Source organism: Tachyglossus aculeatus, chromosome 25, assembly GCF_015852505.1.
Source record: "Tachyglossus aculeatus isolate mTacAcu1 chromosome 25, mTacAcu1.pri, whole genome shotgun sequence".
Lineage (NCBI taxonomy): Eukaryota > Metazoa > Chordata > Mammalia > Monotremata > Tachyglossidae > Tachyglossus > Tachyglossus aculeatus.
In genome coordinates, this window is record NC_052090.1 from 25,220,848 (window position 1) to 25,245,547 (window position 24,700).

Consider the following 24,700-nt stretch of genomic DNA (forward strand, 5'->3'; position numbering starts at 1 on the left):
TGATCACCTTGTATCCCCCCCAGTGCTTAGAATAGTGCTTCACACACAGTAAGTGCTTATTAAATGCCATTATTATTATTTTTATTACCGGTGGTAGAGGACGAGTCAGAGGGTGCGGGTTCTAATCCCGGCTCTGCCACTTGTCAGCTGGGTGACTTTGGGCAAGTCACTTCACTTCTCTGGGCCTCAGTTCCCTCACCTGGAAAATGGGGATGAAGACTGGGAGCCCCTTGTGGGACAACCTGATCACCTTGTATCCCTCCCAGTGCTTAGAACAGTGCTTCGCACATAGTAAGTACTTAATAAATGCCATTATTATTATTATTATTATGATTATTATTAATGGTGGCAGATGAGTCAGAGGATGCGGGTTCTAATCCCAGCTCCGCCACTTGTCAGCTGGGTGACTTCGGGCAAGCGACTTCACTTCTCTGGGCCTCAGTGACCTCATCTGGAAAATGGGGGTGAAGACTGGGAGCCCACCGTGGGACAACCTGATCACCTTGTATCCCCCACAGCACTTAGAATAGTGCTTCGCACATAGTAAGTGCTTAATAAATGCCATTATTATTATTATTATTATTCTTAATAATGAATGTAGTGGTCAACCTCAATGACTCTACAGCCATCTACTGGATGAATCCTACAACTCACCCAAGCTGCCACTACCGGACTCCGTGCGCTTAATTAAGGTCTCATGATGAGCACTTACATGTACTAAGCGCCGCTGGGGTAGATACGAGATCCTCCGCTCCCCCCTTGGGGCTGACGGTCTAAGGAGGAGGGAGGACAGGGACTGAATCCCCACTTGGCAGAAGGGGGGGAGGGAAACTGAGGCACGGAGAAGCTACGTGACTTGCCAATTGTCAGCTGTGTGACTTTGGGCAAGTCACTTAACTTCTCTGTGCCTCAGTTACCTCGTCTGTAAAATGGGGATGAAGAGTGTGAGCCCCCCCCGTGGGACAACCTGATTACCTTGGAACCTCCCCAGTGCTTAGAACAGTGCTTTGCACATAGTAAGCGCTTAATAAATGCCATCATTATTATTATTATTGTTATTATTATTATTATTCCTAAATTAGTGCCAAACGCAAATTCTACAATCTACTGCTACTGGTAGAGGAGGGAACAATGATAATAATAATGATAATAATAATAATAATAATAATAATAATAATAATAATAATAATGATGATGGTATTTGTTAAGCGCTTACTATGTGCCAAGCACTGATCTAAGCGCTGGGGTAGATATGAGGTGATCAGGTCGGCCCCTGGGGGGGCTCACAGTCTTAAATCCATTTTACAGATGAGGGAACTGAGGCCCAGAGAAGTGAATTGACTTGCCCAAGGTCACACAGCAGACATAAAAATAATAATAATAATAATAGCATTTATTAAGCGCTTACTATGTGCAAAGCACCGTTCTAAGCACTGGGGAGGTTACAAGGTGATCAGGTTGTTCCACGGGGGGGCTCACAGTCTTCATCTCCATTTTACAGTTGGGGTAACTGAGGCCCAGAGAAGTGCAGTGACTTGCCCAAAGTCACACAGCAGACAAAGTGGCGGAGCCGGGATTTGAACCCATGACCTCTGACTCCCAAGCCTCGGGCTCTTTCCCTTGAGCCCCGCTGCTTCTCTTAGTCCAGTGGTTGGCTCGCAGCGCACGGCGCTTAGAACAGTGCTCGGCACCTAGTAAGCGCTTAATAAATGCCATCATTATTATTATGACTGAATGAATTTGCACCCGTGACCTCTGCACATAGCAAGCGCATAATAAATCCTATCATTATTATTATTATTAAGGAATGAATGAATTTGCACCGGTGACCTCAGACTCCCAAGCCCAGGCTCTTTCCCTTGAGCCCCGCTGCTTTTCTTAGGCCAGCGGTTGGCTTGCAGCACACGGCGCTAAGAACAGTGCTCTGCACATAGTAAGCACTTAATAAATGCTATTATTATTATTATTATTAAGGAATGAATGAATTTGCACAGGTGACCTCAGACTCCCAAGCCTGGGCCCTTTCCCTTGAGCTCCACTGCTCCTCTTAGTCCAGTGGTTGGTTCGCAGTGCATGGTGCTTAGAACAGTGCTCTGCACATAGTAAGCGCTTAATAAATGCCATCATTATTATTAATGAATGAATTTGCACCCGTGACCTCTGCACATTGTAAGTGCTTAATAAATGCTATTATTATTATTATTATTATCATTATTATTATCATTATTGCTATTATTAAGGAATGAATGAATTTGAACCAGTGACCTCAGACTCCCAAGCCCGGGCTCTTTCCCTTGAGCCCCGCTGCTCCTCTTAAGCCAGCGGTTGGCTCGCAGCGTACGGCGCTTAGAACAGTGCTTGGCACATAGTAAGCGCTTAATAAATTCTATCATTATTATTATTATTCAGGAATGAATGAATTTGTACCCGTGACCTCTGCACATTGTAAGCGCTTAATAAATGCCATCATTATTATTAATGAATGAATTTGCACCTGTGACCTCTGCACGTTGTAAGTGCTTAATAAATGCTATTATTATCATTATTATTATTATCATTATTATTATTATTATTATTATGGAATGAATGAATTTGAACCAGTGACCTCAGACTCCCAAGCCCGGGCTCTTTCCCTTGAGCCCCGCTGCTTCCCTTAGTCCAGCGGTCGGCTCGCAGCGCATGGCGCTTAGAACAGTACTCGGCACATAGTGAGCGCTTAATAAATACCATCATTATTATTATTAATGAATGAATTTGTACCCGTGACCTCTGCACATAGTAAGCGCTTAATAAATCCCAGCATTATTATTATTATTATTATTAAGGAATGAATGAATTTGAACCAGTGACCTCAGACTCCTAAGCCCGGGCTCTTTCCCTTGAGCCCCGCTGCTTTTCTTAGGCCAGCGGTTGGCTTGCAGCGCACGGCGCTTAGAACAGTGCTCTGCACACAGTAAGCACTTAATAAATGCTATCATTATTATTATTATTATTAAGGAATGAATGAATTTGCACCGGTGACCTCAGACTCCCAAGCCTGGGCTCTTTCCCTTGAGCCCCGCTGCTCCTCTTAGTCCAGTGGTTGGTTTGCAGTGCACGGCGCTTAGAACAGTGCTCTGCACATAGTAAGCGCTTAATAAATGCCATCATTATTATTAATGAATGAATTTGCACCCGTGACCTCTGCTCATTGTAAGTGCTCAATAAATGCTATTATTATTATTATTATTATTATCATTATTGCTATTATTAAGGAATGAATGAATTTGAACCAGTGACCTCAGACTCCCAAGCCCGGGCTCTTTCCCTTGAGCCCCGCTGCTTTTCTTAGGCCAGCGGTTGGCTTGCGGCGCACGGCGCTTAGAACAGTGCTCTGCACATAGTAAGCACTTAATAAATGCTATCGTTATTATTATTATGATTAAGGAATGAATGAATTTGCACCGGTGACCTCAGACTCCCAAGCCCGGGCTCTTTTCCTTGAGCCCCGCTGCTCCTCTTAGTCCAGTGGTTGGTTCGCAGTGCACGGCGCTTAGAACAATGCTCTGCACATAGTAAGCGCTTAATAAATGCCATCATCATTATTAATGAATGAATTTGCACCCGTGACCTCTACACATTGTAAGTGCTTAGTAAATGCTACTACTATTATTATTATTACTATTATTAAGGAATGAATGAATTTGCACCAGTGACCTCAGACTCTCAAGCCCGGGCTCTTTCCCTTGAGCCCCGCTGCTCCTCTTAGTCCAGCGGTTGGCTCGCAGCGCACGGTGCTTGGAACAGTGCTCGGCACATAGTAAGTGCTTAATAAATGCCATCATTATTATTATTAATGAATGAATTTGTACCCATGACCTCTGCACATTGTAAGCGCTTAATAAATGCTACTATTATTAATATTATTATTAATATTATTAAGGAATGAATGAATTTGAACCAGTGACCTCAGACTCCCAAGCCCGGGCTCTTTCCCTTGAGCCCCGCTGCTCCTCTTAGTACAGCGGTTGGCTCGTAGCGCACGGCACTTAGAACAGTGCTCTGCACACAGTAAGCACTTAATAAATGCTATCGTTATTATTATTATTAAGGAATGAATGAATTTGCACTGGTGACCTCAGACTCCCAAGCCCGGGCTCTTTTCCTTGAGCCCCGCTGCTCCTCTTAGTCCAGTGGTTGGTTCGCAGTGCACGGCGCTTAGAACAGTGCTCTGCACATAATAAGCGCTTAATAAATGCCATCATTATTATTAATGAATGAATTTGCACCCATGACCTCTGCACATTGTAAGTGCTTAATAAATGCTATTATTATTATTACTATTATTAAGGAATGAATGAATTTGAAATGGTGACCTCAGACTCCCAAGCCCGGGCTCTTTCCCTTGAGCCCCGCTGCTTCTCTTAGTCCAGCGGTTGGCTCGCAGCGCACGGTGCTTAGAACAGTGCTCGGCACATAGTAAGCGCTTAATAAATGCCATCATTATTATTATGACTGAATGAATGAATTTGTACCCGTGACCTCTGCACATAGTAAGCACTTAATAAATGCCATCATTATTATTAATGAATGAATTTGCACCCGTGACTTCTGCACATTGTAAGTGCTTAATAAATGCTACTATTATTAATATTATTATTAATATTATTAAGGAATGAATGAATTTGAACCAGTGACCTCAGACTCCCAAGGCCGGGCTCTTTCCCTTGAGCCCCGCTGCTTCTCTTAGTCCAGCGTTTGGCTCGTAGCGTACGGAGCTTCGAACAGTGCTCGGCACATAGTAAGCACTTAATAAATGCCATCATTATTATTATTAATGAATGAATTCGCACCCATAACCTCTGCACATAGTAAGCAATTAATAAATGCTATTATTATTATTAAGGAATGAATGAATTTGCACCGGTGACCTCAGACTCCCAAGCCTCGGGCTCTTTCCCTCGAGCCCCGCTGCTCCTCTTAGTCCAGCGGTTGGCTCGTGGCGCACGGTGCTTCGAACAGTGCTCAGCACATAATGAGCGCTTAATACATGCCCTCATTATTATTATTAATGGATGAATGAATTTGCACCGGTGACCTCAGACTCCCAAGCCCGGGCTCTTTCCCTTGAGCCTCTCTGCTTCTCTTAGTCCAGTGGTTGGCTTGTAGTGCACGGCGCTTAGAACAGTGCTCTGCACATAGTAAGCGCTTAATAAATGCCATCATTATTATTGAGTGAATTTGCACCCGTGACCTCTGCACATTGTAAGTGCTTAATAAATGCTATCATTATTATTATTATTATTATTATTATTATTATTATTATTATTAAGGAATGAATGAATTTGCACCGGTGACCTCGGACTCCCAAGCCTCGGGCTCTTTCCCTTGAGCCCCGCTGCTCCTCTTAGTCCAGCGGTTGGCTCGTAGTGCATGGTGCTTTGAACAGTGCTCGGCACGCAGTAAGCGCTTAATACATGCCATCATTATTATTATTAATGGATGAATGAATTTTCACCGGTGACCTCAGACTCCCAAGCCTCGGGCTCCTTCCCTTGAGCCCCGCTGCTCTTCTTAGTCCAGCGGTTGGCTCGTGGCGCACGGCGCTTAGAACAGTGCTCTGCACATTCATTCATTCATTCAATCGTATTTATTGAGTGCTTACTGTGTGCAGAGCACTGTACTAAGCGCTTGGGAAGTACAAATCAGCAACATATAGAGACGGTCCCTACCCAAAAACGGGCTCACAGTCTAGAAGGGGGAGACAGACAACAAAACATGTAGACAGGTGTCAAAACCGACAGAATAAACAGAATTAGAGCTATATAGTAAGCATTTAATAAATGCCATCATTATTAATGAATGAATTTGTACCCGTGACCTCTGAACATAGTAAGTGCTTAATAAATGTTATTATTATTATTATTATTATTAATTAATGAATGAATTTGCACCGGTGACCTCAGACTCCCAAGCCCGGGCTCTTTCCCTCGAGCCCCGCTGCTCCTCTTAGTCCAGTGGTTGGCACGTAGCGCACGGCGCTTCGAACAGTGCTCGGCACATAGTAAGCGCTTAATCAATGCCGTTATTATTGTTATTATTAGAAAAGGAGAGGGGAAGGGCGCGTTGTGTCGGACCTGGGTTGTTGTTGCCGTTGTTCTTGGGCGGCCTGGGCGTGGGTTTGGGCAGAGTGCTCTCGGTCAGGGCCCTGGTGGCGGCCGCGTGCTGGGCTTTCTTGATGCTGCTGCCTTCGGCCCCCCACAGCTGCTCGCCCAGGGTCAGCTGCACGGCGAACATCTGCGGGGACAACAGGGCCGGGGTACGCAACACGGCAACTGTGTGGGCGCCACGGCCGGGCTCTCTCTCCTGCCCCCCGGACCGGGCCGGCCCCACGACGCCTGACTGGTTAGCATTCCCTCCCGATTCTTGCCCCATTTCCGGGCCCGAGTTGGCATCGCCGCCTTCCCTCCCGATTCCTGCCCCATTTCTGGGCCCCAGTTGGCCTCGCCGCCTTCCCTCCCAATTCCTGCCGCATTTCTGGGCCCGAGTTGGCATCACGCCTTCCCTTCTGATTCCTGCCGCATTTCTGGTCCCGAGTTGGCATCGCTGCCTTCCCTCCTGATTCCTGCCCCATTTCCAGTCCCGAGTTGGCATTGCCGCCTTCCCTCCCGATTCCTGCCCCATTTCCAGTCCTGAGTTGGCATCACGCCTTCCCTCCCAATTCCTGCCCCATTTCTGGTCCTGAGTTGGCATCACCACCTTCCCTCCCGATTCCTGCCCCATTTCCGCGCCCGAGTTGGCATCATACCTTCCCTCCTGATTCCTGCCCCATTTCCGGTCCTGAGTTGGCATCGCCACCTTCCCTCCTGATTCCTGCCCCATTTCTGGTCCCGAGTTGGCATCGCCACCTTCCCTCCCGATTCCTGCCCCATTTCCAGTCCCGAGTTGGCATCACCGCCTTCCCTCCCGATTCCTGCCCCATTTCTGGGCCTGAGTTGGCATCGCCGCCTTCCCTCCCAATTCCTGCCCCATTTCCGGGCCCGAGTTGGCATCGCCGCCTTCCCTCCCGATTCCTGCCCCATTTCCAGTCCTGAGTTGGCATCGCCGCCTTCCCTCCCGATTCCTGCCCCATTTCCGGTCCCGAGTTGGCATCGCCACCTTCCCTCCCAATTCCTGCCGCATTTCCAGGCCCGAGTTGGCATCACACCTTCCCTCCCAATTACTGCCCCATTTCCAGGCCCAAGTTGGCATTGCCGCCTTCCCTCCCGATTCCTGCCCCATTTCCGGTCCCGAGTTGGCATCACGCCTTCCCTCCTGATTCCTGCCCCGTTTCCAGTCCCGCGTTGGCATCAAGCCTTCCCTCCCGATTCCTGCCCCATTTCCAGTCTCGAGTTGGCATCGCCGCCTTCCCTCCTGATTCCTGCCCCATTTCCAGTCCTGCGTTGGCATCGCTGCCTTCCCTCCCGATTCCTGCCCCATTTCCGGGCCCGAGTTGGCATCGCTGCCTTCCCTCCCGATTCCTGCCCCATTTCCGGGCCCGAGCTGGGGGCTTTAATGGGCCTTCCGCGTTGGGGTGGGGGCCAAGGAGAGAATTACGACTTGAAACGTTACATTCATTCATTCCATAGTATTTATTGAGCGCTTACTGTGTGCAGAGCACTGTACTAAGCACTTGGGAAGTACAAATCGGCAACACATAGAGACGGTCCCTACCCAACAGTGGGCTCACAGTCTAGAAGGGGGAGACAGACAACAAAACATGTGGACAGGTGTCATTCACTCCATCGTATTGACGCCCACTGTGTGCAGAGCACTGTACTAAGTGCTTGGGAAGTACAAATGAGCGACATATAGAGACGGTCCCTACCCAACAATGGGCTCACAGTTTAGAAAGGGGAGACAGACAACAAGACAAAACATGTGGACAGGTTTCATTGATTCCATCGTATTTATTGAACGCTTACTGTGTGCAGAGCACTGTACTAAGCGCTTGGAAAGTACAAGCTGGCGGCATCTAGAGACGGTCCCTACCCAACAACGGGCTCACAGCCTAGAAGCGGGAGACAGACGACAAAACAAAACATGTAGACAGGTGTCAAAGCCGTCAGCGCAAGCGCTCAGTAAATACCATCGATTGATTAACTGGGAATAACTGAGTGTGCATGTGTGTGGGTAAGGAGCCGGTGTGTAGTTGGGCCGGGGTTCGGCAGTGTGTCTGTGGTTGTGTGACGGTGTGCGTGAATAATATTATTTTAGATAATATAAATATTCAATCGAATGTACTGAGCGCTTACTGTGTGCAGAGCACTGTACTGAACGCTTGGGAAGTACAAGTTGGCGGCATACAGAGACGGTCCCTACCTGACAACGGGCTCGCAGTCTAGAAAGGGGAACACACAAGCACAGACTCCCACATTTTTTACCCAGTTTTCCCCTCTGGCCTTCGGAAAAGGAAAGCAAACCAGGCTCAGTGGCTTAGTCCAGTGCTCTGCACACAGTAAGCGCTCAATAAATACAATTGAATGAATGAATGAATGAATGAATGAAAGAGCCCAGGGTTGGAAGTCAGAGGTCGTGGGTTCTAATCCCAGCTCCGCCAGTTGTCAGCTGGGTGACTTTGGGCAAGTCACTTCACTTCTTTGGGCCTCAGTTCCTTCATCTGGAAAATGGGGATGAAGCCTGGGAGCCCCCCCCCGTCGTGAGATAACCTGATCACCTTGTATCTTCTCCAGTGCTTTGCATGTAGTAAGTGCTTTACAAATGCCACCATTATTATTATTATTACATCCAGGCCCCAAAACCCTCACCTTTTTACCATCTAGTCCTCAGAAAAGTAAAGAAATACATTTTTCTCTCTGTCATCCATGCAAAACCCACTCCTTTTTACTATCTAATCTTCAGGAAAGTAAGGAAAGCAAATTCTCTCTCACACACACACACAAAACCCCCCTTATCACCATCTAGACTTCAGAAAAGTAAAGAAAGCAAATTTTCTATCATACACCTACACAAAAACCCCACACCTTGTTATTATCTAGCTTTCAGAAAACACACACGCAAAACCCCCACCTTGTTACCATCTAGTCTTCAGAAAAGTAGAGCAAATTTTCTCTCACACATTCACAAAAACCCACACCGTTACTATCTAGTCTTCAGAAAAGTAAAGCAAATTTTCTCACACACACACACACAAACACACACAAAACCCTCACCTTTTTACCATCTAGTCCTCAGAAAAGTAAAGAAATACATTTTTCTCTCTGTCATCCACACAAAACCCACTCCTTTTTACCATCTAGTCTTCAGGAAAGTAAAGAAAGCACATTTTTTTTTTCTCTCTCTCTCACACACACACAAAACCCCCACCTTTTTTTACCATCTAGACTTCAGAAAAGTAAAGAAAGCAAATTTTCTCACACACACACACACAAAAACCCACACCTTGTTACTATCTAGTCTTCAGAAAAGTAAAGCAAATTTTCTCACACACACATAAACACACACACACACACAAAACCCACACCTTTTTACCATCTAGTCTTCAGAAAAGTAAACCAAATTTTCTGTCATACACACACACAAAACCCCCACCTTTTTGCCATCTAGACTTCAGAAAAATAAAGAAAGCAAATTTTCTCTCACACACATACACAAAAACCTACACCTTGTTACTATCTAGTCTTCAGAAAAGTAAAGCAAATTCTCTTTCACAAACACACACCCTATACCTTTTTACCATCTAGTCTTCAGAAAAGTAAACCAAATTTTCTGTCATACACACACACAAAACCCCCACTTTGTTACTATCTAGTCTTCAGAAAAGTAAAGTAAATTTTCTCTCACACACATACACACAAAACCCACACCTTTTTACCATCTAGTCTTCAGAAAAGTAAACCAAATTTTCTGCCATACACACACACAAAACCCCCACCTTTTTACCATCTAGACTTAGAAAAGTAAAGAAAGCAAATTTTCTCTCTCTCTCTCTCTCTCTCTCTCTCTCACACACACACACACACACACACACAAACCTACACCTTGTTTCTATCTAGTCTTCAGAAAAGTAAAGCAAATTTTCTTTCACACACACACACAGACATACCCCCCACACCTTTTTACCACCTAGTCTTCAGAAAAGTAAACCAAATTTTCTGTCACACACACACACACATAAACCCCCACCTTGTTACTATCTAGTCTTCAGAAAAGTAAAGCAAATTTTCTCACACACAAATAAACCCCTACACAAACCCCCACCTTTTTACCATCTAGACTTAGAACAGTAAAGAAAGCAAATTTTCTCACACACATACACAAAAACCTACACCTTGTTACTACCTAGTCTTCAGAAGAGTAAAGCCAATTTTCTTTCACAAACACACACACACCCTATAACTTTTTACCATCTAGTCTTCAGAAAAGTAAACCAAATTTTCTGTCATACACACACACAAAACCCCCACCTTGTTACTATCTAGTCTTCAGAAAAGTAAAGTAAATTTTCTCACACACATACACACACACACAAAACCCACACCTTTTTACCATGTAGTCTTCAGAAAAGTAAAGCAAATTTTCTGCCATACACACACACAAAACCCCCACCTTTTTACCATCTAGACTTGGAAAAGTAAAGAAAGCAAATTTTCTCTCACACACATACACAAAAACCTACACCTTGTTACTATCTAGTCTTCAGAAAAGTAAAACAAATTTTCTTTCACACACACACACACACACACAAAACCCAAACCTTTTTACCATCTAGTCTCCAGAGAAGTAAACCAAATTTTCTGTCACAAACACACAAACCCCCACCTTTTTACTATCTAGTCTTCAGAAAAGTAAAGCAAATTTTCTCACACACAAATAAACCCCCACCTGTTTACCATCTAGACTTAGAAAAGTAAAGAAAGCAAATTTTCTCTCACACACACAGACACACAAAAACCTACACCTTGTTACTATCTAGTCTTCAGAAAAGTAAAGCAAATTTTCTTTCACACATACACACCTTTTTACCAGCTAGTCTTCAGAAAAGTAAACCAAATTTTCTGTCATACACACACACAAACCCCCCAACTTTTTACCATCCAGACTTCAGAAAAGTAAAGAAAAGAACACTTTCTCTCACACACATACACAAAAACCCACACCTTGTTACTATGTAGTCTTCAGAAGAGTAAAGCAAATTTTCTTTCACACACACACACACACACACACAAAACCCACACCTTTTTACCATCTAGTCTTCAGAAAAGTAAACCAAATTTTCTGTCATACACACACACACACAAACCCCCACCTTGTTACTATCTAGTCTTCAGAAAAGTAAAGCAAATTTTCTCACACACAAATAAACCCCCACCTTTTTACCATCTAGGCTTAGAAAAGTAAAGAAAGTAAATTTTCTCTCACACAGACACACAAAAACCTACACCTTACTATCTAGTCTTCAGAAAAGTAAACCAAATTTTCTGTCATACACACACACAAAACCCCCAACTTTTTACCATCTAGACTTCAGAAAAGTAAAGAAAAGAACATTTTCTCTCACACACATACACAAAAACCCACACCTTGTTACTATGTAGTCTTCAGAAGAGTAAAGCAAATTTTCTTTCACACACACACACAAAACCCACACCTTCTTACCATCTAGTCTTCAGAAAAGTAAACCAAATTTTCAGTCATACACACACACAAAACCCCCACCTTTTTACCATCTAGACTTCGGAAAAGAAAATAAAGCAAATTTTCTCTCACGCACATACACAAAAACCCACACCTTCTATCTAGTCTTCAAAAAGTAAAGCAAATTTTCTTTCACACACACACAAAACCCCCACCTTTTTACCATCTACACTTCAGAAAAGTAAATAAAGGAAATTTTCTCTGACACACATACACGAAAACCCACACCTTCTTACTATCTAATCTTCAAAAAGTAAAGCAAATTTTCTTTCACACACAAAACCCACACCTTTTTAACCATCTAGGCTTCAGAAAAGAAAGCAAATTCTCTCTCACACACACACATACACTCAAAACCCCCACCTTTTTACCATCTTGTCTTCAGAAAAGTAAAGAAAGCAAATTTTCTCCTCTCATACACAAACACAAAAACCCACAACTTTTTTATCATATAATCTTCAGAAAAATAAAGCAAACTTTCTCTCTCTCTCTCTCACACACACATACAAACTCACACCTTGTTACCATCTAGTCTTCAGAAAAGGAAAGCAGATTTTCTGACACACACACACAACACAAAAACCCACATCTTTTCACCATCTACCCTTCAGAAAAGTAAAGAAAGCAAATTTTCTCTCAGACACACAAAACCCCCACCTTTTTACAATCTAGTCTTCAGAAAAGTAAAGAAAGCAAATTTTCTCTCTCTCTCTCTCACACACACACACACACACACACACAAAGCCCTCACCTTTTTACCATCTAGACTTCAGAAAAGTAAAGAAAGCAAATTTTCTCTCACACAGACACAAAAACCCACACCTTGTTACCATCCAGTCTTCAAAAAAGTAAAGCAAATTTTCTCTCACAAACACAGACACAAAAACCCACACCTTGTTACCATCCAGTCTTCAGGAAAGTAAAGCAAATTTTCTCTCACACATACACACAAAACCCACACCTTGTTACCATCTAGTCTTCAGGAAAGTAAAGCAAATTTCCTCTCTCTCTCACACCCACACACACACAAACAAAAACTCACATCTTTTTAACACCTAGTCTTCAGAAGAGTAAAGTAAATTTTGTCTCACATACACTCACACAAAACCCACACCTTTTTGCCAACTAGTCTTCAGAAAAGTAAAGCAAATTTTCTGTCACACACACACACAAAACCCCCACCTTTTTACCATCTAGACTTCAGAAAAGTAAAGAAAGCAGTTTCTCTCTCACACACAGACACACAAAAACCAACACCTTGTAACCATCTAGTCTTCAGAAAAGTAAAGCAAATTTTCTCTCACACATACACACAAAACCCACACCTTGTTACCATCTAGTCTTCAGAAAAGGAAAGCAAATTTTCTCTCACACACACAGACACAAAAACCCACACCTTTTTACCATCTAGTCTTCAGAAAAGTAAAGCAATTTTTCTGTCATACACACACACACAAAACCCCCACCTTTTTACCATCCGGACTTCAGAAAACTAAAGAAAGCAAATTTTCTCTCACACACTGACACAAAACCCCACACCTTGTTACCATCTAGTCTTCAGAAAAGTAACGCAAATTTTCTCTCACACATACGCACAAAACCCACACCTTGTTACCATCTAGTCTTCAGAAAAGGAAAGCAAATTTTCTCTCACACAAACACAACACAAAAACCCACAACTTTTTACCACCTAGTCTTCAGAAGAGTAAAGCAAATTTTGTCTCACACGCACACAGAACCCACACCTTTTTACCATCTAGTCTTCAGAAAAGTAAAGCAAATTTTCTCTCACACATACACACAAAACCCACACCTTGTTACCATCTAGTCTTCAGAAAAGTAAAGCAAATTTTCTCTCACACATACACACAAAACCCACACCTTGTTACCATCTAGTTTTCAGAAAAGTAAAGCAAATTTTCTCTCACACATACACACACAACCCACACCTTATCATCTAGTCTTCAGAAAAGGAAAGCAAATTTTGTCAAACATACACACAACACAAAAACCCACATCTTTTTACCACCTAGTCTTCAGAAGAGTAAAGTACATTTTCTCACACACACACTCACACAAAACCCACACCTTTTTACCATCTAGTCTTCAGAAATGTAAGGCAAATTATCTCTCACACACACACATAGAAAACCCACACCTTGTTACCATCTAGTTTTCAGAAAAGTAAAGCAAATTTTCTCTCACACATACACACCAAACCCACACCTTGTTACCATCTAGTCTTCAGAAAAGGAAAGCAAATTTTCTGTCACACAAACACAACACAAAAACCCACATCTTTTTACCACCTTGTCTTCGAAGAGTAAATTTTGTCTCACACACTCACACAAAACCCACACCTTTTTACCATCTAGTCTTCAGAAAAGTAAACCGAATTTTCTGTCACACACACACACAAAACCCCTACACAAAACCCCCACCTTTTTACCATCTAGACTTCAGAAAAGTAAAGAAAGCAAATTTTCTCTCACACACACAGAAACACAAAAACCCACACCTTGTTACCATCTAGTCTTCAGAAAAGTAAAGCCAATTTTCTCTCACACATACACACACAACCCACACCTTGTTACCATCCAGTCTTCAGAAGAGTAAAGCAAACTGTCTCACACACACACTCACACCTTTTTGCCAACTAGTCTCCAGAAAAGTAAACATATTTTCTGTCATACACACACACACACACACACACACAAAACCCCAACTTTTTACCATCTAGACTTCAGAAAAGCAAAAGCAAATTTTCTCCCACACGGAGACACAAAAACCCACACCTTTTTACCATCTAGTCTTCATTAAAGTGAAGCAACTTTTCTCATACACACACCCAAAACCCACACCTTGTTACCATCGAGTCTTCAGAAAAGTAAAGCAAATTTTCTCGCACACGTACACACAAAACCCACACCTTGTTACCATCTAGTTTTCAGAAAAGTAAAGCAAATTTTCTCTCATACGTACACACACAACCCACACCTTGTTACCATCTAGTCTTCAGAAAAGGAAAGCAAATTTTCTCTCACACATACACACAAAACCCACACCCTGTTACCATCTAGTTTTCAGAAAAGTAAAGCAAATTTTCTCTCACACTCACAGAGACACAAAAACCCACACCTTGTTACCATCTAGTCTTCGGAAAAGTAAAGCAAATTTTCTCTCACACATACACACAAAACCCACACCTTACCATCTAGTCTCCAGAAGAGTAAAGCAAATTTTGTCTCACACACACACTCACACCTTTTAACCAACTAGTCTTCTGAAAAGTAAAGGAAATTTTCTGTCATACACACACACAAAACTCCCACCTTTTTACCATCTAGACTTCAGAAAAGTAAAGAAAGTGAATTTTCTCTCACACACACAGACAAAAAAACCCACACCTTTTTACCATCTAGTCTTTGGAAAAGTAAAGCCAATTTTCTCTCACACATACACACAAAACCCACACCTTGTTGCCATCTAGTCTTCAGAAAAGTAAACCTCTCTCTCTCACACACACACACAAACCCACAACTTTTTACCATCTAGTCTTCAGAACCTAAGCAAATTTTCTCACACATATACAAACAAAACCCACACCTTGTTGCCATCTAGTCTGCAGAAAAGTAACACAAATTTTCTCACACATACACACAAAACCTACACCTTGTTACCATCTAGTCTTCAGAAAAGTAAAGCAAATTTTCTCCCACATACAGACAAAACCCACACCCAAAACCCACACCTTGTTACCATCTTCAGAAAAGGAAAGCAAATTTTCTCTCACACATAAACACACAACCCACACCTTGTTACCATCTAGTCTTCAGAAAAGTAAAGCAAATTTTGTCACACAAACACAACACAAAAACCCACATCTTTTTGCCACCTAGTCTTCAAAAGAGTAAAGCAAATTTTGTCTCACACACTCACACCTTTTTACCATCTAGTCTTCAGAAAAGTAAACCAAATTTTCTGCCATACACACACACAAACCCCCCACTTTTTTACCATCTAGAATTCAGAAAAGTAAAGAAAGCAAATTTTCTTTCACACACAAACCCCCCACTTTTTTTTACCATCTAGACTTCAGAAAAGTAAAGAAAGCAAATTTTCTTACACACAAACACAAAAACTCACACCTTATTACTATCTAGTCTTCAGAAAAGTAAAGCAACGTTTCTCTCTCTCTCTCACACACACACACACACACAAAACCCACACCTTTTCACCATCTAGTCTTCAGAAAAGTAAGGCAAATTTTCTCTCACCCAACACAAAAACCCACACCTTCTCCCCTTCAGAAAAATAAAGCACATTTTCTCTCTCTCACTCACATACACACAACCCCCACCTTTTTACCATCTAGTCATCAGAAAAGTAAAGGCGACAAATCTTTTTCTCACACACACAAATACACACACAACCCACACCTTTTAACCATCTGGTTTTCAGAGAAGGAAAGCAAGTCTTCACATACAGAGGCCCCCCAAATCCACATCTTTTTACCATCTAACCTTCAAAAAGTACAGAAAGCACATTTTCCCTCAAACGCACCCACAAGATCCACACCTTTCTACCAGTTGGTCTTCAGAAAAGGCAAACACATTTTGTCAAGCACACACAAAGACCCACACTTCTTTTTTAACCACCTAACCTTCAGGAAAATAGATAGCACAGTTTCTCTCACTTACACACACAACAAAAAACCCATACCTTTTTATCATCTAACCTTCAAAGAAGGTAAAGAAAGCCTATTTTCTCTCCCTCAGGCACACAAAAACCCACACCTCTTCACCATCTAGCCTTCAGAACAGTAAATGATGCAAATTTTCTCAGACACACAAACACAACCCACACCTTTTTAACCACCTAGTCTTCAGAAAAGGAAAGCAAATTCACTCTCACACAAACACACACACAAACACACCTTCTTACCATATAATCACCCAAAAGAGTAAAGAAAGCCAATTTTTCTCACACGTACACACGAAGCCCCCAACAATTTCTTACCACCTAAATAGCTTCCACCTCCAAAAGAGCAATGCGAGTAAAAATGCACACATATGTGCACACACACAAGCAACAGGAGCCATGCAAGATGACCGGGAAAATGAGTAAAAAGGGGCAGGGGCCTTAAATTTTGTGTAGTCTGTCGATCAATCATATTTATTGAGCGTTTGCTGTGTGCAGAGCATTCATTCACTCATTCAATCATATTTATTGAGTGCTTACTGTGTGCAGAGCACTGTACTAAGCGCTTGGGAAGTACAAGTTGGCAACATATGTACTGAGCGCTTGGGAGACGACAATATAGCAATATAACAGACCCATTCCCTGCCCACAATGAGCTTACACCCTAAAGCAATGCAAAATGAGAGGGATGCGTCTAAATAATTTAATTTGAGAATAATCAAGGACCGGAGGCTGCAAAACCGCTCTGGCGAAGGCAAAATGCAGTTTTGGGAAAAGCCACCCGAGTGTGATTTGTTATTTTTTCCAGGTATCGCGGGCAAAAACATTCCCGATTTGTTGCTGGAATTTTCCCGCGTGGGAAAATTACTCAGGCCTTAGCCGAAAATGCACGGACCTAACGAACGCGACAACGGTCTGGGCGAAATACAGAGCCAAAAGACAAAAAAACGGGCCCTGAATTGCATCAGGAGACTGAAATTCACGGGAATTTTTAAAGCAGGCGGTACAGCGTGACCTAGTGGAAAGATCGCGGGTTTGGAGTCAGAGGTCGTGGGTTCAAATCCCGGCTCCGCCGCTTGTCAGCTGTGTGACCTTGGGCAAGTCGTTTCACTTTTCCGGGCCTCAGTTCCCTCACCTGGAAAATCGGGATGAAGACTGGGAGCTCCCCGTGGGACAACATGATCACCTTGTATCTATCCCAGCGCTTAGAACGGTGCTTTGCACGTAGTAAGCGCTTAATAAATGCCGTTATTATTATTATGAGAAGGAGCTTCTCATGAGAAGCAGCGTGGCTCAGTGGAAAGAGCCCGGGCTTTGGAGTCAGAGGTCATGGATTCAAATCCCGGCTCCGCCACTTGTCAGCAGGGTGACTTTGGGCAAGTCACTTTACTTCTCTAGGACTCAGTTTCCTCATCTGTAAAATGGGGATTAAGAATGTGAGCCCCCTGTGGGACAACCTGATCACCTTGTAATAATAATGATGGTATTTGTTAAGCGCTTACTATGTGCAAAGCACTGTTCTAAGCGCTGGGGAGGTTACAAGGTGATCAGGTTGTCCCACGGGGGGCTCCCAGTCTTCATCCCCATTTTCCAGATGAGGTCACTGAGGCCCAGAGAAGTGAAGTGACTTGCCCAAAGTCACCCAGCTGACAACTGGCAGAGCCAGGAGTTGAACCCATAATAATAATAATAATAATAATAATAATGGCATTTATTAAGCACTAACTATGTGCAAAGCACTGTTCTAAGCGCTGGGGAGGCTACAAGGTGATCAGGTTGTCCCACGGGGGGCTCAAAGTCTCCATTCCCATTTTCCAGATGAGGGAGCTGAGGCCCACAGAAGTGAACCCAAGCGCTTAGTACAGTGCTCTGCACATAGTAAGCGCTCAATAAATACGATTGATGCTGACGATGATGATGAAGCGACTTGCCCAAAGTCACCCAGCTGACTAGGGGCAGAGCCTGGATTTGAACCCATGACCTCCGACTCCAAAGCCCGGGCTCTTTCCACTGAGCCACGCTGCTTCTCGATTCATTCATTCAGTCATATTTATTGAGCGCTTACTGTGTGCAGAGCACTGTACTAAGCGCTTGGGAAGTCCAAGTTGGCAACATATAGAGACGGTCCCTACCCGACAGTGGGCTCACAGTCTAGGAGACTGTTACTCTCAATAATAATAATAATAATAATGATGGCATTTATTAAGCGCTTACTATGTGCAAAGCACTGTTCTAAGCACTGGGGAGGATACAAAGTGATCAGGTTGTCCCACGTGGGGCTCACAGACTTAATCCCCATTTTACAGATGAGGGAACTGAGGCACAGAGTAGTCAAGTAACTTGCCCAAAGTCACCCAGCTGACAAGTGGCTGAGCCCACTGCTGGGTAGGGACTGTCTCTACATGTTGCCAACTTGCACTTCCCAAGCGCTTAGTACAGTGCTCTGCACACAGTAAGCGCTCAATAAATACGATTGATGAAGTGGCGGAGCCGGGATTTGACCCCACGACCTCGGACTCCAAAGCCCGGGCTCTTTCCACTGAGCCGCGCTGCTTCTCGATTCGTTCACTCAGTCGTATTTATTGAGCGCTTACTGTGTGCAGAGCACTGTACTAAGCGCTTGGGAAGTCCAAGTTGGTGACATCTAGAGACGGTCCCTACCCGACAGCGGGCTTACAGTCTAAGAGCTCACCTCCTCCAGGAGGCCTTCCCAGATTGAGCCCCTTCCCTCCTCTCCCCCTCGTCCCCCTCTCCATCCCCCCATCTTACCTCCTTCCCTTCCCCACAGCACCTGTATAGATGTATATATGGTTGTACATATTTATTACTCTATTTATTTATTTATTTATCTTACTTGTACATTTCTATCCCATTTCTTTTATTTTGTTGGTATGTTTGGTTCTGTTCTCTGTCTCCCCCTTTTAGACTGTGAGCCCACTGTTGGGTAGGGATTGTCTCTATGTGTTGCCAATTTGTACTTCCCAAGCGCTTAGTACAGCGCTCTGCACATAGTAAGCGCTCAATAAATACGATTGATTGATTGATTGATTGTTATTCTCAATAAATAGGACGCAATGACTGATTGACAATGAGAGGGGACAACGAAAGGAAAGGGACGATGAAAGGGAGGGAGCCGGGGCGCCGCGGAAGGGAGCGGGAGGAGAGGAGGGCGCAGTCAGGGAAGGCCTCCTGGGGGAGGCAAAAAGACAAAATAGGAGGAGAAAATCGGCCCGTTTGAGGCCGGGGCCCGCAGCGGCGACCTTACCTTGGCGTGTGCGGGCCCTCTTTCGTTCAGGAGCTTATAGAGGGGTTGGACTCGGTTGAACCGCGCTAACTCGTTGACCAGACACATTGGCGTCTTCTCTTTGGCTTTGGCCGAGCCCTCGGGGACAGGAGCTGCGAACAGAGAGGTCGGAAAACGGTTGCGTTCGCCCGACCGAACGGCGCGAGTCCCGCCGTTTCCCGCGGTTCCCGTCGCCCCGCGAACCACTCCATCGATCAGCAATAATAATGATAATGATGATGGTACCTGTTGAGCGCTTACTATGTGCAAAGCGCTGTTCTAAGCGCTGGGGAGGTTACAAGGTGATCAGGCTGTCCCACGGGGGGCTCACAGTCTTCATCCCCACTTGACAGATGAGAGGGAACTGAGGCCCACGGAATAATAATAATAATAATAATAAGGGTATTTGTTAAGCACTTACTATGTGCAAAGCACTGTTCTAAGCGCTGGGGAGGCTACAAGGTGATCAGGTTGGCCCACGGGGGGCTCACAGTCTTTATCCCCATTTTCCAGATGAGGTAACTGAGGCTCAGAGAATAATAATAATAATAATAATGATGGCATTTATTAAGCGCTTACTATGTGCAAAGCACTGTTCTAAGCACTGGGGAGGTTACAAGGTGATCAGGTTGGCCCACGGGGGGCTCACAGTCTTTATCCCCATTTTCCAGATGAGGTAACTGAGGCTCAGAGAATAATAATAATAATAATGATGGCATTTATTAAGCGCTTACTATGTGCAAAGCACTGTTCTAAGCACTGGGGAGGTTACAAGGTGATCAGGTTGGCCCACGGGGGGCTCACAGTCTTCATCCCCACTTGACAGATAAGGGAACTGAGGCCCACAGAATAATAATAATAATAATAATGGTATTTGCTAAGCGCTTACTATGTGCAAAGCACGGTTCTAAGCGCTGGGGAGGTTACAAGGTGATCAGGTTGTCCCACGGGGGGCTCACAGTCCTCACCCCCATTTTCCAGATGAGGGAACTGAGGCCCAGAGAAGTGAAGTGACTTGCCCAAAGTCACACAGCTGATAATTGGCAGAGCAGGGATCTGAACCCGTGACCTCTGACTCCAAAGCCCGGGCTCTTTCCACTGAGCCATGCTGCTTCTCGAACAATAATAATAAAAATAATGGCATTTATTAAACGCTCACTACGTGCAAAGCACTGTTCTAAGTGCTGGGGAGGATACAGGGTGATCAGGTTGTCCCATGTGGGGCTTAGTCTTCATCCCCATTTTACAGATGAGGGAACTGAGGCCCACACAATAATGATAATAATAATAATAATAATAATGGCATTTATTAAGCACTTACTATGTGCAAAACACTGTTCTAAGCGCTGGGGGGGATACAGGGTGATCAGGTTGTCCCATGTGGGGCTCACAGTCTTCATCCCCATTTGACAGATGAGGGAACTGAGGCCCACAGAATAATATTAATAATAATGGTATTTGTTAAGCGCTTACTATGTGCAAAGCACTGTTCTAAGCGCTGGGGAGGTTACAAGGTGATCAGGTGGTCCCACAGGGGGCTCACAGTCTTCATTCCCATTTTGCAGATGAGGGAACTGAGGCCCAGAGACGTGAAGTGACTCACCCGAAGTCACACAGCCAACAATTGGCAGAGCCAGGATTTGAACCCGTGACCTCTGACTCCAAAGCCCGGGCTCTTTCCACACTGAGCCACGCTGCTTCTCTGTGGCTCAGTGGCTTAACAAATACCAACATTATTATTATTATTACTGTTATTATTATTATTATTACAGTTCAGCAACAGAATAGAGACGGTCCCTACCCAACAACGGGCTCATTATTCATTCATGCGCTCAGTCGTATTTATTGAGCGCTTCCTGTGAGCAAAGCACTATACTAAGCGCTTGGGAGAGGACAATACAATAGGCAGACACAGTCCCCGGCCACAACGAGCGTACAAAAACCCACACACAAATAAATGAAGACTCACACAGCAGCGATCGGCCTCCTTACCTGGCAAGTGGCTAGTGCACTAAGGTGCTTCCCGGGCGCAGAGCACTGTACTAAGCGCTTGGGAGAGGACAATACGATAGGCAGACGCAGTCCCCGGCCACAACGAGCGTACAAAAACACACACACCCACACACACGTAAACGAAGAGTCACATAGCAGCGATCAGCCTCCTTACCTGGCAAGTGGCTAGTGTACTAAGGCGCTTCCTGGGCGCAGAGCACTGTACTAAGCGCTTGGGAGGGGACAATACGATAGGCAGACGCAGTCCCCGGCCACAACGAGCGTACAAAAACACACACACAAATAAATGAAGAGTCACACAGCAGCGATCGGCCTCCTTACCTGGCAAGTGGCTAGTGTACTAAGGCGCTTCCTGACTGTACTAAGCGCTTGGGAGAGGACAATATGATAGGCAGACGCAGTCCCCGGCCACAACGAGTGTACAAAAACCCACACACACGTCAATGAAGAGTCACACAGCAGCGATCGGCCTCCTTACCTGGCAAGTGGCTAGTGTACTAAGGCGCCTCCTGACTGTACTAAGCGCTTGGGAGAGGACAATGCGATAGGCAGACGCAGTCTCCGGCCACGAGCATACAAAAACCCACACACACACGTCAATGAAGAGTCACACAGCAGCGATCGGCCTCCTTACCTGGCAAGTGGCTTGCGTACTAAGGCGCTTTGTGGGAGCAGAGCACTGTACTAAGCGCTTGGGAGAGGACAATACGATAGACAGACGCAGTCCCCGGCCACAACGAGTGCACAAAAACCCACACACAAATAAATGAAGACTCACACAGCTGCAATCGGCCTCCTTACCTGGCAAGTGGCTAGTGTACTAAGGCGCCTCCTGACTGTACTAAGCGCTTGGGAGAGGACAATGCGATAGGCAGACGCAGTCCCCGGCCACAACGAGTGTACAAAAACACACACACAAGTCAATGAAGAGTCACAAAGCAGCAATCGGCCTCCTTACCTGGCAAGTGGCTAGTGTACTAAGGCGCTTCCTGGGCGCAGAGCACTGTACTAAGCGCTTGGGAGAGGACAATACGATAGGCAGACGCGGTTCCCGGCCACAACGAGCGTACAAAAACACACACACAAATAAATGAAAAATCACACAGCTGCAATCGGCCTCCTTACCTGGCAAGCGGCTAGTGTACTAAGGCGCTTCCTGACTGTACTAAGCGCTTGGGAGAGGACAATACGATAGGCAGACGCAGTCCCCGGCCACAACGAGTGTACAAAAACACACACACACGTCAATGAAGAGTCACACAGCAGCGATCGGCCTCCTTACCTGGCAAGTGGCTAGTGTACTAAGGCGCCTCCTGACTGTACTAAGCGCTTGGGAGAGGACAATGCGATAGGCAGACGCAGTCCCCGGCCACAACGAGCGTACAAAAACACACACACACACATAAATGAAGAATCACACAGCAGCCATCAGCCTCCTTACCTACGATCTGCCTCCTTACCTGGCAAGTGGCTAGTGTACTAAGGCGCTCTGTGGGCGCAGGGCACTGTACTAAGCGCTTGGGAGAGGACAACACGATAGGCAGACGCAGTCCCCGGCCACAACGAGCGTACAAAAACACACACACACACACATAAATGAAGAATCACACAGCAGCCATCAGCCTCCTTATCTGCGATCTGCCTCCTTACCTGGCAAGTGGCTAGTGTACTAAGGCGCTCTGTGGGCGCAGGGCACTGTACTAAGCGCTTGGGAGAGGACAATACGATGGGCAGACGCAGTCCCCGGCCACAATGAGCATACAAAACCCCACACACAAATAAATGAAGACTCACACAGCTGCAATCGGCCTCCTTACCTGGCAAGTGGCTAGTGTGCTAAGGTGCTTCCTGACTGTACTAAGCGCTTGGGAGAGGACAATACGATAGGCAGACGCAGTCCCTGGCCACAATGAGCGTACAAAAACACACACACACACACACACACCACACACGTAAACGAAGAGTCACACAGCAGCGATCGGCCTCCTTACCTGGCAAGTGGCTAGTGTACTAAGGCGCTTCCTGGGCGCAGGGCACTGTACTAAGCGCTTGGGAGAGGACAATACGATAGGCAGACGCAGTCTCCAGCCACAACGAGCGTACAAAAACCCACACACAAATAAATGAAGAGTCACACAGCTGCGATCGGCCTCCTTACCTGGCAAGTGGCTAGTGTACTAAGGCGCTCTGTGGGCGCAGGGCACTGTACGAAGCGCTTGGGAGAGGACAATACGATGGGCAGACGCAGTCCCCGGCCACAACGAGCGTACAAAAACCCACACACAAATAAATGAAGAATCACACAGCTGCGATCGGCCTCCTTACCTGGCAAGTGGCTAGAAGGAGGTGGGTTGCCAAGGCCAACGGCGGTGGAGTTGGGGGGACGGGGACTGACCGACTCGGGCCCGGAGCCGTTCACGGAGGGCGGTAGCCCAAGGGGGCTGGTGGCGGCGGCGGAAGCCTGCATTTTCACTTGGGCCATTGTCGAGCGCTGCAACACAACACAACAACAACAACAATAAGGCACGCGGGGTCCACCGTGATGATTATTACCTCTAATAACAAGAAGGATGACCACGACGGCGTTTGGCGAGCACCCACTATGTGCCAAGCACCGTTCTCAGCGCTACACATATTTATTACTCTATTTATTTATTAATTTATTTATTTTACTTGTGCATTTCTATCCTCCTTATTTTATTTTGTTGGTACGTTTGGTTCTGTTCTCTGTCTCCCCCCTTTTAGACCGTGAGCCCGCTGTTGGGTCGGGACTGTCTCTATGTGATGCCAATTTGGACTTCCCAAGCGCTTAGTCCAGTGCTCTGCACATAGTAAGCGCTCAATCAATACGATTGATTGATTGATTGATTAGGGAGCCCGCTGTCGGGTAGGGACCGTCTCTCTATGTTGCCAACTTGGACTTTTATTTTATTCATTTATTTTATTTTGTTAGTATGTTTGGTTCTGTTCTCTGTCTCCCCCTTTTAGACTGTGAGCCCACTGTCGGGTAGGGACTGTCTCTAGATG

The 24,700-nt window shown here is 45.1% G+C and overlaps 1 protein-coding gene across 2 annotated transcripts in view; it reads right to left on the reverse strand.

The window, feature by feature from the left end:
* Nucleotides 1–24,164, reverse strand: part of STAU2 (staufen double-stranded RNA binding protein 2) — a 104,611-nt gene extending 80,447 nt beyond the window's left edge. For both annotated transcript variants that reach the window (XM_038766720.1, XM_038766719.1), the window contains exons 1-3: nucleotides 23,999–24,164; nucleotides 19,643–19,773; nucleotides 6,117–6,276 (exon numbers count right to left, since the gene is read on the reverse strand). In XM_038766720.1, coding sequence (XP_038622648.1) covers nucleotides 6,117–6,276; nucleotides 19,643–19,773; nucleotides 23,999–24,155 — 448 coding nt within the window. In that variant the 5' untranslated portion in view covers nucleotides 24,156–24,164. The remainder of the gene's footprint in view (nucleotides 1–6,116; nucleotides 6,277–19,642; nucleotides 19,774–23,998) is intronic.
* Nucleotides 24,165–24,700: the final 536 nt, after the last annotated feature.